Source organism: Petromyzon marinus, chromosome 10, assembly GCF_048934315.1.
Source record: "Petromyzon marinus isolate PM22_M1 ecotype Great Lakes invasive population chromosome 10, UKy_Petmar_22M1.pri1.0, whole genome shotgun sequence".
NCBI lineage: Eukaryota > Metazoa > Chordata > Hyperoartia > Petromyzontiformes > Petromyzontidae > Petromyzon > Petromyzon marinus.
Genome location: NC_133676.1, coordinates 11,822,417 through 11,838,261, shown reverse-complemented (window position 1 = coordinate 11,838,261; position 15,845 = coordinate 11,822,417). Strand labels below are relative to the sequence as shown.

At 47.3% G+C, this 15,845-nt stretch overlaps 1 protein-coding gene across 1 annotated transcript in view; it reads left to right on the top strand.

The window, feature by feature from the left end:
- The first annotated feature begins 536 nt into the window (after positions 1 to 536).
- LOC116940894 (sodium channel protein type 3 subunit alpha) overlaps positions 537 to 15,845 on the top strand; it is a 75,561-nt gene continuing 60,252 nt past the window's right edge. Inside the window, exons 1-5 of the mRNA XM_076066174.1 lie at positions 537 to 1,065; positions 4,172 to 4,292; positions 5,685 to 6,446; positions 13,459 to 13,579; positions 14,431 to 14,509. Coding sequence (XP_075922289.1) covers positions 6,186 to 6,446; positions 13,459 to 13,579; positions 14,431 to 14,509 — 461 coding nt within the window. The 5' untranslated portion in view covers positions 537 to 1,065; positions 4,172 to 4,292; positions 5,685 to 6,185. The remainder of the gene's footprint in view (positions 1,066 to 4,171; positions 4,293 to 5,684; positions 6,447 to 13,458; positions 13,580 to 14,430; positions 14,510 to 15,845) is intronic.

Genomic DNA, 15,845 nt, shown 5'->3' with positions numbered 1-15,845 from the left:
TGTTTTAACAAATCCCGATCAAGGAATCTGCAGATCCGATGATGTTTTCTGATCACGTTAGTAAAGGGTGGTGCCACTGTAATTGTTATATGCGCTATTCCGTGCAGTCAGAGCGCATTACGTTGTGAAAAGGGCGCGGTTTTAACACCTGTAGGTAAACTTCGATATAACTCTCTTGCTGATGCTGTAGACACATTTGACACACATTTCTAGCGCACCAAAGAGTACACACACCCACCTCTGTAGCGCACCAAACTCCACGCACACCTCTAGCGCACCAAACACGGCGCACACATCTCAAACGCGCGGGCAGCGCAATGACTGGCTGTCCCGGGCTGTCTCGTGTTGTTTGTCGCATTCAAATTGAGGCTACAGAGGACGGGGCTGTGAGTTGGATGTGGTTGGCGAGCGTCCTTTGCGCACTCGTACGTCACATTTCCATAATTATACTCTACTTCGCGACAGATGCATTCTGTCTGTGTGCAGCCGGCGCTGCTGTAAGGTGCGAACGAGCGTTGCACAAGCATTGCCACAAGCGTTGTACGAGCGCGTTCTAACGCAGGAGGGGGGTGCGGAGGCGTGGAGACGCCGGCTCCAACGCTGCTGATAATGCCACGGGCGCGCTCCCCCCATGTACCGTCTCACTCGCAAATTCAAATCGCGCAGGAGAGCGCCGCGCTATCGCGGGCGCAAATTGGACGACGGACGCGCAATATTTACCGACGATTTAGCTCGGCAATGCTGAACTCGTGCAAATAAAACCGGTATCAATTATTCAGGGTACAGCATTAGTCCTTTCTCGTAAATAGTGCGCGCGACGCGCGCGTGTGTGTGGTGCGGTTAGCACTGCCTCATCTTCCTTTCATCTCCTATCCCCTCCCACTCTCCTCTCTCGCGCTTCCCTCCCCCCACCCTGCTCTCCCCTCGCATCACATCTCGTCACGAGAATGACGCCCGTCAGGTCTGGGAGCGCCTGGCGCACACTAGGATGCAAAGCGCGGCTCGTGACACAAATTGCTTTCAACGCGCGCACTTAAGGAAGCTTTCCTGAGACTCCTGCCCAAGGTAAGCCCCGTGCTGCATCTACACACAACCATCAGCTGCATTTTTTTAAATATATGCAAACTTAATACGTGTTTCTTTTTCGCGGGGGTTCGACAGGGGCAACCCCATAGTTTATGTTGAGAGCTTTTTGCCAATGACATTTGGTATAAACCCAGCGGTACTTGTTTTAACAGTCTGTCTCTGCTGATGAAACCCAGAAGGTCGAAACCGGCCGAAAGTTTGCTCGTTGAAACAAATGCTAATGGAACAATACGGGTCTGCAGAGTCAACAGGCTGATGGGATAAAATGCACATTTATTTGTACGTGGAGATGCATCGTATACTCTGTTGTACTCGCCTGTGCAGTGGCCCAGACGCGCTCGGCAAAAAACTCTGGAAGATCGATTGTTATGTCGCCAAGATGTCTGATCTCCTGCGATTATTGTAAAAGTCAAGACACTTGAAACTGTGCCATTGACGGTTCATCACCCGACCATAGTGGGTCGTGCAACTGCCAATCGTGGTCTGATCAGAATCTGGACGTTGTAGACCAAGAGCCCGACATGCTGTTTGAAAGTTACACACTTGCACGCACGTGTTGATATAGTTCGTGGTGGTGGTCGCAGGGGCGGCGGTGGTGGTGGTGATCGTGGGAGTAGTAATTGATGGCAGCGGTGGTGACAATGATTGTGGGGGCGGTGGTGGTAATCGTGCTGGTGGTGGTGATGATGTTTGTGGTGATTATGGTTGAAGCGGTAATGGCTGTGGTGATGATAAATGGGCGTGGTATGAATAGTGCTTGCCGGTGGCGGTATCGACAGCGATGATGGCAGAGATAGTAGCGGTGTTGTTGCTTTGGTCCTGCTGTTGATTGAGACGTGGCAGTGGATGGTCATGGCAGTGGTATTGAAGACGCTGTTCATGGCAATAGTGACAGAACGATTATAATGCACACAATAGCATTTTATCCGCTTCATCGTCCCACTCCCAAGCGGTGATTGACTTGGTTGACTGCTGTTGGGTGGTGGTATACATATGCAAGCGTTCAGCGCGAAATCGAAAGCGGTGTAAAACATTCGGTCGACTTCCGCGCCGAGATCGAATCCCGTTTTATTCGTGCCGCATGTAACGAAACGGCCTCACTGACCCGTCCACGGAGCGTCAGTGGAATTCTTTAAATTACTCAGCGACGATCGCCAGCTTACAAAGTCTGCCTTGGCACCACGAGACTTTACAGCAGACGGTCACGACCGCCCCTACGCAGGCTGCATTTCAGACGCGTCGGCGGCATGCAATGTTCGCTTGAATGCGCGCGCGTGAGCGCGTCGCGTGAATGCTTCACACGACGCCCTCACGTGCACATGGTCTTGGTCTTGTACACACAGTGTAATATGCGGGGGGGAGGAGCGGTGGCGCAGTGGTTACCGCATTGCGTTGTGACGCCGCAGTTTGATTGGTGACCACGTGGCAACGTGAATGGCGAGTGATTTCTAAACCGATCCTGGGCTTACCCTCTACCCGTTTACTAACTCACACTGACCAGCGGGGTGAAGTATGGTCGAGCAACTCCCATGTCTGACACGCAGTTGGGAGGGCCCTTCATCCAGCAGTGGATTGGCAAAGGGCTGAAACGTGTAAATATGACACCGCTGTGGTTGCGTCAAGATCGAACCATTTCGTTCGACAATGTGTACGCGTTATGGATACGGGAAATACTCGAAGCGGCCAAAACAACATCGGATTGCTTGGCGAAAGTCAATTTTCGATGGAATGTTGGCGAAATTGTGTGACGAAGATGCCAAAGTGATGTTTCGGCCGTTTCGACAAGATGTGAATACGATAGACCGATGGAAATGCTAACGATGTTCTTGGTTTCTTTCGGTAAAGACCGCTTGTGTTGCGATCGAAACGTCGTGAGTTTTTTTGCTTTCATTATTTTAAATGTATTATTTTTTACTTTTTATTTTTATTTGCTATCTACGTGACTTTACCGAAAGAACCAAGAATATGAATTCCTGCAGTCACGAAAGTTTGAAGTCAAAATTTAACGTACGAACCCCATAATCATTCAACCGAGGAATTTGCCTCATGTAGAGTGTGACGCTGAAGCCAATAGAGGGCTGAACCTATATATTTACAAAGACAAAGATCCCCTGTATAGCCTCAACAGACTGTTGGGGCAAGCACTGTTAGCAAGTACCTAATATATGTCAAACACATACGCACGCATGCCAATACTACATTGATACGGCCAGCGACGAGCGCGCTACATGCTAACACATACATGTCCGTCATTGCAATACGATAAGTACATGTATGACTGTTAATCTGTCATTAACATATGAGTTTGTTACTTTTTCTTAATACGTAATTGAAACAAGATGCACTTACTAATTTACGTATTATCCTTTGTTGCACAACGGTGTATACATGCGCGTATGTATTTACGTTAACAATTGCAAAGCAATAACTCACAACTCACTTATTTCCCACAGTTTACCCCACGACCCCTTAATCTCCCCCTCATAACCGCCACCGTTACTTTTCCCTCTTCATAGTCTCATTATCTGGCTTTCACTCATTAACCCGATTTATTCAATCCATTCATCATCATTAACCGTCATCAATGTCGCTTTCCACCGAATTCACGCATCATCTCAGAATCGCCCCCATCGCTTCCACTCATCTATTTCATGCACCTCGTCACCACCATTACATTCACACACATTGGCCCGTTGTTGAGTCCTTGTAAAGCGCCTTGGTTAAGGAGCTTTATAAATTCCTTTAAGTTAGGATGTGAAATACACGCGTATCTCTGTTATCCGTCATTGCAGCACGACAAATACACGTGCGACTGCCCCTCCCCCCTTGTAATTTAAACACGATGCATATTAGACAATTAATCTTTGTCCGTGGCTCTAAACTCGAAGTGTCTATGCATCGCATTCCTTCTTGCGCCACGGTGCGTGCACGCGCGGACCGCTTGATTCGTCATCACACCGCGATACGGAACGGAGGGTCTCCATCCATCACCTTCTGTCCGTCACTGCAGCACGACAACGTGGGCGCGTCTCTTGTGTCCGTCATTGCCACGCGGACTCTTGAGTCGATTGTTCCCTTCCCCCAGCCTGCCGCCCTGCCACCGCGACTCGGGGTGCTGTGCAGGACAGGGGTAGGCTGGCGTGTGTCCACGTTCCTGTGCCGCTCGCTTCGACTGTCTTCGCTGTCATCACACCGATGACGAGAAGGTTGGCGTTTCAGAACATCGCAGTGGCCCTTACGGCACATGGAGTAAACCACTGTGGTCTGCGCCCCTTCGATGAATGAATTATAACACTACTGCACGAACTCTCTCCCGCTCTGTCATGAAGCTCTCTGGTGGATAACAGAGCTCGACATTGGCACCTCCGATTATATTACCACGGTTGGCAACATACATGCGCGTGGCTCGTGAACACATTTCTGGTGCCATACGCAACACCTGAATTGCCCTTACGTCGAGCGCAGTAATACGGATGATGGTGGTGGTGATGATGATGATGCTGTTGTTATAACCATAATCAACCACATTGAATTGTGAAAGAGCATCGCGTGTGTGCAAACAAATTTGTCAAAAGCGCTTACTGCGAGAAATGTCCGTTTGAAGCGGCCGTATTAATTCGAAGCGGTCGTGTGTGCTTTGCAAACAGCGACACAGATCCATCTTAAGCAAGATGTAGTCGGGAAAGAGAGATGCTAGAATTACTGCAGAACGTTGAAGCTCAGCCAGTGACATGCGTACGACATGCGTGTACGTATGTCGTGGGTTCTATGAAGGATATTAGAGACTGCGGTTTTCTTTCGCCACTCCACTGCTGGATGAAGGCCTCCTTCTACGTCGTGTAGATCATGGAAATTATTTGATCCACGCGTCATAACGCTGGGCAGTGCGGTTTAAGTGAATGGGGGAGATCCCGCACACTAATGCTAGCCGTGGCCGGGAATCGAACTCTGGTGGCAGCCCGGGTTCATCATATATCGCAGTGCGCTAACCACCGCCTTATTGCACCACCCCGTAAGACCACAACGACATACCAATTTAACTAAAATGTGGACAATGGCTGTGTGTTTAACAGGACCCGAATCACGTATTCGCGGTTGTCCTTTTTTGTCCATCGGATGATTTTTGTTTGTTGTGAACGCACACGTGGCCCGCCGCGCTCCCATCACCATCGCACGCACATCGATGTGCTTCGCCAAGGTGTTGAGCATGGCCCTTCCTTTGTATGCAAGAACCCTCCACTCAGCCTGAACACTCGTTTTGCAGGAGGGGTCTTCCTACAATGGGATGTTTTGCCAATTGCACGAGGATGCGGTGGGGGGGGGGTTACACGCAAAGCTCTGCACCAAAATATTCAAGAATCCATCGCCGTACTGCCATCGCGCGGCTATCTCGCAGTCCTAACCCCACGACTCCTGATATTCACAGGCGGCTTCCCATACCAACACTACCCAGGCTCAAGACTCTTTAGCTGCCAATATCTTTCAAGATCGGGCGCATTCTGGGTGATTTGGTCGTAGGTTATTCTCATCCCGGTCTCGCCCACAACAATCTTAACGGTAAATCCGCGGTGTTGTTTGTGTTTGGTATTTCCCGACAGCAGAGCACGAGGACCGTGATGATGGGAGGCGGACGATGCCACGGGGACCCTTTCACTCTGCTCCACAGCTGACCTGCCTGCGCACCGGGAAGCATTTCTTTAACGACAAATCACTGGCATCCAGGAGAAAAAACGTAGGGATAGATCAAAGCATCACGCTGAGAAGAGCAAGGAGATTGGTAGAGCGAGTGTGAGCACCTACAAGCTTGCACGCGCAGGATCGTTCACCATCATCTCCACTCTCATCGACTCCATAACCACTCTGATCGTCACAACTGTCTCTATTCTCACCACTAACATCTACATCATCATTACCATCAGTCTCACCACCACCACTTGTATCATCATCATCATCTATGTTATCATCACCACCACCAAGACGACTTTCATCCCGACACGTGCTGGTGCTGTAACCATCACTACGCGCGTTGCTCTCCCAACGAGGACAACAACAACAACAAAGTCAAGGCTCGTGGCTCCACTCGCCACCCCGGTGTCACAATGTCCTGCATGGTCGGCATCCCCCAGTCGAGCGGCTTCTTTCGCCACTTCACCAAGGAGTCCGTGGCCAGGATAGAGGAGCAGATCGCCTGGGAAAAGGAGCGCAAGGCAGACAAAGATTCCACCGTGGTTATTGAGAAGGTGAAACCGCTCAATTTCTTGGAGGCGGACAGGACCATGCCATTTGTGTATGGGGAGGTTCCGCAGAAGATGATCTCGGAGCCGCTCGAGGACCTGGACCCCTACTACAGGAACAAGATGGTACGTTCCATTGCAATATGCATCGATAGCAATCGAGCACGTTTTGAGGTGCGGGTGACTGCTATTAAAATAATAATAATAATACTACGAGTGATGTCAAATTCCACTGCTGAATGAAGGCCTTCCCATGTTGTGTCGACCACTGGACTTTGTTCGTCATACTTCACCACGCTGGTCGGTATGGGTTGCTGAGAGTGCTGCCAATGGCCGGTTTAGATGTCACTCGCAACTGATGTTAGCAGTGGCTCGGAATCAAAAGTGCAGTGCTATTAGCGAGCGCCTCTTAAGGGACAGTGTATGATTCATTCCAGCCACCGGCGTCGGTTTGGTTATCGACTGCTGATTGCGCATGCTGGTGCTAATTGATTATTTTTGGGTCAGATTGACCAGGCCAGATCCATGCAAGCTTCAGTGACAGTTACACATTTTCCATTACAATGATGAACATGCTTAGGTATTGAACTCATTGCCTGCCTCGGTGGAACAGAAACATTGCGTCATACTGCTGCTTGTTGAATCCAGAGGTCAATATTTTCCGGGGGTTGCTGGCAGTAACGGGAGGCATACTTGATGCAGTGTGCCGGGTGTATACATATATCCGGGTTGTTGACCCGAACAGACCTGAAAATAAGCCCTGGTTGTACGAGTTATCCCCAGTCTCTGTTGTTTACGAGCATCTGTTATGGCTGGCATGTAAATAATAGGTGCTCGCTAACAGCTAGGGACGTTTCTGTCAGCCTTCAAATACGGACTGGACCTGGGTAGATGTGTAAACATCACCGCTGGAGAGACAAAGGCGACTGGACATGATGCTGGCCATCCACCCTCTCGAAGCGGCTTTCATAGCTGCTCGCTAACAGCACTTACCCCGGCAGTCTGTTAAATACTGCAACATGGGATCTTTATCTCTGTGCCACGTGACGTAGATTTGAATTGCAATCCTTTACATGTAAATCAGTGTACTCTGAAGTGACGTGGGGCGTGTTTACAAATCATCGGGCACGTGGAGCTTGCATCGACTTAATTTGTATTTAATTGTATTTATGTGATCGGAAACACATATGAAAAGGCGACAGGAGCGGGTCGCGAGGACTGCGGTTCGTGGAATCCCGAACTGCACACGCATAACGAGCAACAGGAAAATACCAGTTTCATGCCCTTGCGGACTCCGAGGAAGCTGAGTAGAAGCAGCAGGTCGAATTGGCGCCAGTAAAGTAAAAACAGCGGTACAAGAAGCAGCAAAAGCAGCAGCAGCAGGAGAAGACAGCAGCAAGTGGAAGCAGCAGCCGAAGCGGCAGCAGTAGCAGGCTGACACCGATCGGAATCTGTGCCCTTCACCCTTGTGTTGCACCTGCCCTAAGTGCTGCTTCGTAAATTAATCATTGCGCTCAGAACAAATACGTTTTTAGTTTAGTTAAGTTTAGCTTATTTTGTTGCAATCCTTCTCCCAATTGCCTTCCTTTTTGAGCTGTCAGCTTGATGTTGATTTTGTGTCAAAACAAATATATTTGCGACTCTCGTAGAAAGCAGTGCATCACCCAGTGTTAGACAACGGTCCTGGAAGATGACCTCACAAAACTAGTTCTGAGGTCCCTTCAATCGCCTCTAATCCACAATAGGGGCATTGCGCATTTTCACATGCCCGACTATAGATGTGTTCAAGTCTCGTGTTAATCAAACCAATCTTTATTGTGCTTAAAGCAAGAAAATGCTTGATAAAAGCTTCGATAAAATGTGTTTGGAGTATTTGGCTGCTATAAATGTACACATGATAAGCCATTTCGTTGAGCTATCATTTGTGGCCAGGATGCTTCTGAAAAAAGGCAATATAGCTCAGTGAGTCTTACCTGGTAAAATAAAACATAGTTTAGTTTAGGTTTAGTATTCTGATGTTTAGTTTTTCTGCAGTCATAGGTGACCGGGCTGAGACTAACAACTGGTTACACTTGTTAGTCCCATTAAATCACTGCCTGCTGAAACCCCAATTTAACCCCAGGACCTCGGTATCTTTGACACGGTCATTATGAAACCCTTGAGCCACACAATTCATACTCCATTCGTGTAGTGTCACTACTTTCAATATATTCCACCAGGACTGGAGTGACTACTTGGCCAATATGATCCAGCTTGTGTTTATGAAAGTAAAAGTATTCATGATTGTTATTCAACCAGGAAAGCCTGCGAGTTTCAATACTTTTTTCGTCAAGATGGTCCGGGTCTTGGGATTTTCGGCCAATTCCATTAATACGCATTTCATATGTGGAGGAAACCAGAGTTCTCAGAGAAAACCTGAAGTAGAAAGAGGTAACACTCAATGCTCTGCAAAGATAGAATGCACAGAGACACCCAATATATTCAATGTATATGGACTGAGCTCATTGCTGATCTGTCATCTCCTAGCCTAACCCAAGCATACAACACCATGTAATTCAAGTTAATCTCCAATTCATGTCGCAAGACGGCTGAGTCGTGCTGCGCTGATAAGATCTGAAGATTCAGGGTGGATATTAAGGGCGATTTTTTTCTTAGTTGTCATCATCAATTATCTACCCACTGCTGGATTAAGTCCTCCTGAAACCATCACTTTCGCACGGTCCTGTGATGCAACAATCCATTTAGCGCCGTCGGTCACTCAGAAATCACATTATGACGGGTGCGTTTCGCGTTATAACGGGCGCGCTCTACAATGTGAAAAAAGTGTTCCCTCGTGTAAGAACCGCGTTTTGGCAAAAAAAAAAACGTGCTGTGGGGACACGCGTTAAGCGAGAACTTACCTAATGTTGGGCAGGTGTAAGGGGTTTAATAATAACAATACAGATAATTCTTGTCACAGGTGACGGCAGTGACGCATTGTTCTGGGCGTCGTAAGGCGAACGCACGTGGCACTCGCGCGCCTCAGGGCGGTCTCGGTAAACAAGCCCATGGCTCGTGGCTACGAAACACAATGGGGAGCCAACATAAAGGACACGTGGTACAAATAGCAGAAGCAGCAGCCACAGCAGCGGCAGTGTCTCAAATGCCAGACGTGGCTCACACATTGAGGCGTGCATGCTTTCCAGTTTCACAAACAAAAAACGCGTGCGGTGATACGTGGTTTATTTGTACTTAAAAGTGGAGAACGTCAGTACACGGGAAACGTAAATAAAAGAAAATAATAAACAGTGAGTTTGAGTTGCAGGTCAGTTTTAAACTCAAGGTCAAAAGGTCATCGCTGTCAGTGCCGTTGATGTCACTATTCCTTGCCATCGCCCCCTTCCTTCTCCCAGGTCACACAATTGTTGCAAAGGTGACACCCGACCTCCAAGGTCTGCTCTTAGGGTATTATAATCATCATCGTCACCACCACCACAATCTGGATTTTTGTTCTTCTCCGTGCTATGTAGGTGGCACATCAGTCAAGGACCACTCCTAAAGTCCAATCATTGCCACCGTCTGGCTTTAAGTCTTCATATTTAACAGTCGACACGTTCTTAGATGAATACTGTAAGTTTTATCACAACCACCACCGGGTAATGAATGCATGTCTCGATAACCTGCCCACCTCCATCTTACTCGTGTCCTTCCCATTGCAGCACAATCTGATCTACTTGTTCACACCTATAGCATTCACTTGATAGTCCGCATCCCGTATTTCGAGGTATTTGTTTAATATCGTGTCGATTGTAGTGGCGTAACGTGCTTGCTGTGGGCCCAGGTGTGAAATTAATTAAACGGGGCCCCCTCCTCAATTAACTCCCTCTTCGTAACCCGGCGCCTAGGCCCCTCCAGACCATGGACCCCCGTGCAGTTGCACCGCCTGCACACTTGAGAGCTGCCCCCTCCCTACCAATGGAGTCGTAGGACCTTCACGAACGTTAATCAACTTTTTGCATGGAGGGCACGGCACGTTGCGAGGGGGCCTTAAATTCACATGATTGGGAACGTCGCATTTGAGATATTCAATTTTATTGATAACGAGACACCAGTAGTGGATTATTAAAGCTTCATCTTAAACTGGGGCTTCATTGCCTGGTGAATAGCACTCCCTGGTTCTGTTTACCCAAAGTCTGTTTGGCCCCAGGACTATGCGCACGTGCGTGCCAGGCTTGAATGTCTCATGCGACACTGAACATACATGAGAAGCTCTCCAGCCGCTCAGCATGTCAGTGAGACCCATGTATCTATAACATGGATGGGAGTATGCTACGTCATATGTTGTTATTTTCTTCGTGGGGTTTGCTATGAAATGGAGCAATTCATTTGGATTGAGAGTAATGCAAAGAGTGACGGGAACACAGCCCAGAAAAGGCGATCGTTGTTGATCGGACACGTGCTCAAGAGTTTTCAGAGGTGAACGCTTGTTGATGGAGACTGGAAGGACGGATGTTGGGAAAGAGACCATGATGCAAACAAACAAAAATGCTGCTTTATGAAGGGGCCCGGGTGGGGTCAGGAGACAAGTGACAGGATGGGAGGGGGATGTAAAGATGAGAGGATGGGAGACGTTTCACCCAGGGACCTGCCCAAGAGAGAGAGAGAGATGTTGCATAACATGAAGATTGAACAACCTTTATGTCCATCAGCCAAATTCTGAAGCAGAATTTGGCTGATGGACATAAATTAGCTAATGCAGGCAAACCTTACCTGGTTTCATCAGCAGCGCGTGGTTGTAAGACATTTGACCATAAGGCCCTTTGGTTCATGTGCCGAAATAATATTTTTATTTTTTTATTTTGGTGATGAAACAAATCCTGCTGTGTTTACAATGTCGTTACCCATAGGCTATCAAGATAGTGATTTTGATTATATAGTTTACAGCCTATTGCAGGATAAAGGCCTCCTCACAGCACATCTGGGTCATGGGGGGTTATTTGACCATACTTCACCATGCGTAAGCGTATTAGGCTGCTATAAATGTGTCCGCGACAAGCCACTTGGTTGAAGCTGTCATTTGTGGCCAGGTCGCTTCTGAAAAAGAGCTACATAGCTCAATGGGCCTTACCTGGTAAAATAAAATAGATCAGCATCACCGGATAGTGTGATCAATTCCCTGAACTGGTTTGGCCAGAACACAGCACTGGTTCGACGACATCATCATCAATCACCATGATAACCACACGTTGCCTTTGTGTTCCATTACCAATTAGTCAACCTGCATAGATCACCCGAGACTTGAAACCCCACGGCAGAGTTGTCACGCCGCCTTCCCCCACCCACCCAAAACTGCTGTCACGCACCACGACCATCATCTGCGTAACAAATCAAATACAAAACGTCTCCTTCATATGCCCGTCTCTCCACGTAAAACAAACGTAATTAAATGCATATGTCAAAGCAGGTTTGTTTTGCATGTTTTAACACACGCATGTGTGGTTAAGACAGACTTGGTGCCTTGCGATAGGTGTCGATTTGGTATTTGAACAATATTGCCGGAATGGGTAAAGCCGGTTCCCGTTTTCATCGTCTAGGTTCTGGCAAAAAGGAACCCATAGCTGATAATAGGTTTGTCCCCTTTTTTCTGGCAACAAAACAGGTGTTAAGATGTTAAAACACCAAACTGAAACCTGTTACAAGGAATCATGTTTCAAGGACAATGCATATATTATCAGAGTATGTTTTTCGTTTGCATTCAGACCACAAGCATTGTGGTTAATGCAGACATGATTCCTTGTAAAAGGTTTCAGTTTTGTGTTTTAACATCTTAACACCTGTTTTGTTGCCAGAATAAAAGGGAAAAACATATTATCATATTTTGGTACTGGCAAAGGAGGTCCCATGAAGTGGAACCCATAGATGTTTTTTTTTACACAAACTATCCACCGCACGGCTTTCTGGAAGTGCATGTCATCGACATTTTTGCAATAAAAGCAAAACTCTGGATAAGATTCAACACACAGTGTCTCATAAGCAGTTCAGGACAGGCTTCCTTGAATCAATGCTGGCCAACTGCTGATATTAAAGGAAAGGAAACTCTCTCTACGTTATGGGGTCCTAGTTCAACGCAGAATGATAGTGTCATACATAACTCGAAATTATCGTTAGCATCATTGTGGAAAATGTAAATAACATTAACAGGCAGAAAATGTCTCTTTGAACTGTGTGGATAGACGTCACCACGTGATTGCAGGAGCACCTATGTCATCCAACAACTGCAACCGGTTACGTGAGTGTGCCGCACGGTCTTGTAGGATACACTGGCTATCCACTGGCTATCCAGTGTATCCAATGACAGTATCAAGTTTATTATTAACTCATGCAAATACAACACATTTTACCCGTTCTCTATCCACCAATGGACGGGCACATGACATTTCACCAATCCTGTTTTTATCACTGGTAATCTACAAATTGTGGTTGAAATCGGAGCACCACACTGTTGGACGTTCCTTGTGAAAGCCCTGGCATAGCTGAGATCCTGGGATTTAATCTGAGTAATTAAACCTGGTTCATAAGTGCAGCGAGTTGATCTTCTCAGCCCGATCATCAATGGCTGCACAAAAAAGTTACGAAAACCGAATTCTATTAAATTTGGACGTTCATTTGATTCAGAATATGTCTGACTATGAAGATTACACAAATGTTGGCTCATCATATGAAGGACACCTTTATAGCAGAACACGTGAGAAGGCAATTAAATACTGCAAGGCAATTACATACATTTAACGCTGTTCCATATGTTTAAAATATATTTTACTCAAACATCCACATAGAAGATTAAGAGGTTTCAGTCAATCGGCCTATAGGCTTCTCAGACCAACGATATCCAGCAGCATTTGTTTAAACAAAGAAACAAACGCTTGCCTGGGTTTTCACCTTTTTTGGTTCTCATCAGCAGAGTGAAGCTTGCTCATCAAATCCTGCTGGATTGCCAGATGTTCCGTGTAAACCGATGAACGCTATAGACTTGCCATGCTCAGAGTCGTGGGATGCTTTGGTTATTGATATGATTAATCACCGCTAATTGTTGTTAACGTCTGATCCATGCTGTGGAGCGCAGCTGTGCCTAATGTCACTGTATCTGCTTCTCTTGCAGACGTTTTTGGTTCTCAACAAGGGCAAGACCATCTTCAGGTTTAATGCCTGCAAGGCGCTTTGTCTCTTCACAGTGTTCAACCCCATTAGGAGAATATCTATCAAGATCCTCACTCACTCATATCCTCTTTGCTGAAGGCCGACGATCGTTATTGCATTTGCAAAGACGCTTTGTGTGTGTGGATCGCCGTGCCACGCATTCGTTTGACACCTACCCGTTTCTTCTCACAGGTGAAACATATAACAACACACGTACGTGTTACTGTTTTCTGACCCAGGATGTTTTTTTCCACCCAAAATTGTACGTCCAAGAAATGTCTGTGTAAGAGTAATTTGCTTAGGGATCGTTATTGATATGGAACATTTTACAGGGATTGCGGTTTTGCGCCTTCATCCAGCAGTAGATAGATCCAGTGCTGGCGAGGTCTTCATCGAGCAATGCGTAGGCAAGATAACGGCTGCTGGTGATGAGCAGTTCGTTTTTGACAATACACTCGCATACCCTGTTGGTTATGTGTAGCATCGCTGGGTTAAGAGACATCACAACCAATCCTCTACCAGAACTACAGCCATCGGGAGTAACGTTAAAATGACAAGTTAAATTAACTGGGAGAAAATACGCATAAATCGGCCACAAGCAATCTGTGTGTAGAAGAAAAAAAACCACCGTAATATTTAAACGTAATATTCAAACTGCAAACTATCACTGGTCTGCCAAGCACCCACATGTGCCATGCATCCGGTCACAAGTTCCAACACCAATTGCACACGGCGTGTGACTTATTTGCCCTATTTGCACGAAGCTCAAATGTCATTGCTCTTGCGCGGCCTGCGTTGTCCATTGCAGTCGCCTGTTATACACAGCGTGGTGCTGCTGTGGGCCGTTTTGGTTCGAGGCAAACAGATGTCGTGTGCCGTGTTTGTTGTGTGAAAAGACCACCACCGCCCTCCATCCTTAGCTCCGTCCATACATTATTCACCATCCTCATCATGGCGACCATTTTGACCAACTGTGTCTTCATGGCTATCAATACAGAGCTGAAGGTTGTGGAGTAAGTAAGTGTGTGGTTGTGTGCAGGTGGATCTGCATGCGTGTGTGATTGTTGTGTATGAGTGTGTCCTGGTGCAGAATTGCATACCCATCAATCCCTTATCAGTGCCTACTTTATTACAAACCCCGTTCCTTTATAAATCTCAACGTTCATCCTACAAAATCCCATCATAATGGAGAAACACAAACAAATACTTACTTTTTTGCTCAACTTCCCTGTACAAGAATACGAGTGAACCGTATGGGTTGACAGGTATGGAATTGCGTGTGAACCCATAACACCCAGTTCTGTCCCGTGACCTCCTGCCAGCGAGCCTTTGCCCTCAAGGTGCACTTAGCCTGGCACTAGCGCCGTGGTGTCGTCACCGCAACTTAGCGGCGAATGGCGGCCGTCGCTGTTGTGTTAGTGCACGATTCTGTGTGTACCATTGTGTTGTTGTTGTGTTGTTGTTGTGTTGTTGTTGTGCGTGTTATCGAGTGCGTGATTTCTGGTGATTGACGTGCGTTGGTGTGCAAGTGGTGCTAGGGAGCGGTGGTGCAGCGGTTAGCGCGCTGCGAACCCGGTTACCCGAGTTCGATTCTCGCTCACGGCCAACACCAGTGACGATTATCTGAACCGGTCCTGGGCCTCCCCTAGGTCGACTCAGCCTCAAATGAGTACCTTGTGCGGTGTGTAAACATTGCCACTAGGGAGACAAAGGCGGCCGGGCGTGGTGCTGGCCACCCAGCCCCTCGTGTGCCGTGCCGGCCTTCATAGGTGCTCGCTAACAGCACTTGCCCCTACAGTCTGTTAATGGGGATCGTTGTCTTTGAGTGGTGTTGGTCACCCACCCACCCGCTGGAACACGAACGGTTGTTAAAGGCTCCATTGGGAATCCCCCTGTGTCTTGGTTTCTCGAAGCGTGTATGCGATTGCGTGTTTTTGTGCGTCTGATTGCGTGGATTAAGTGACGTGTAAACACGCGTCTCTCCCTGTTGTCGGTGGTTCCCAGTTGATCCTCCACTTTTTTTGTACAGCCTTTTAAAGATGCAGCTATACTCAGATGTGATATATATATACATATACACACAGTTGATCATCGATTATTCGGCTGTCCCGGACCGATCCGGCGAAACCGGCAAAAACGCTCCAAAGGCTGTTTACCAGTCCGGCAATTGGCACCGTGTAGCGTGACAAAACAAAGTATATGTGTCAACTATTACATACGAAAATACTGCACGTGTATCCAGTGCGATCCGGCGAAAAGTGCGTGCAAGCACCGGTCTAAAGGCTGCATCAGTCCGGCGATCGTCAAATACAAGCGATTGAAACAAGAGAGTTGTAAGTAGTGCTAGGT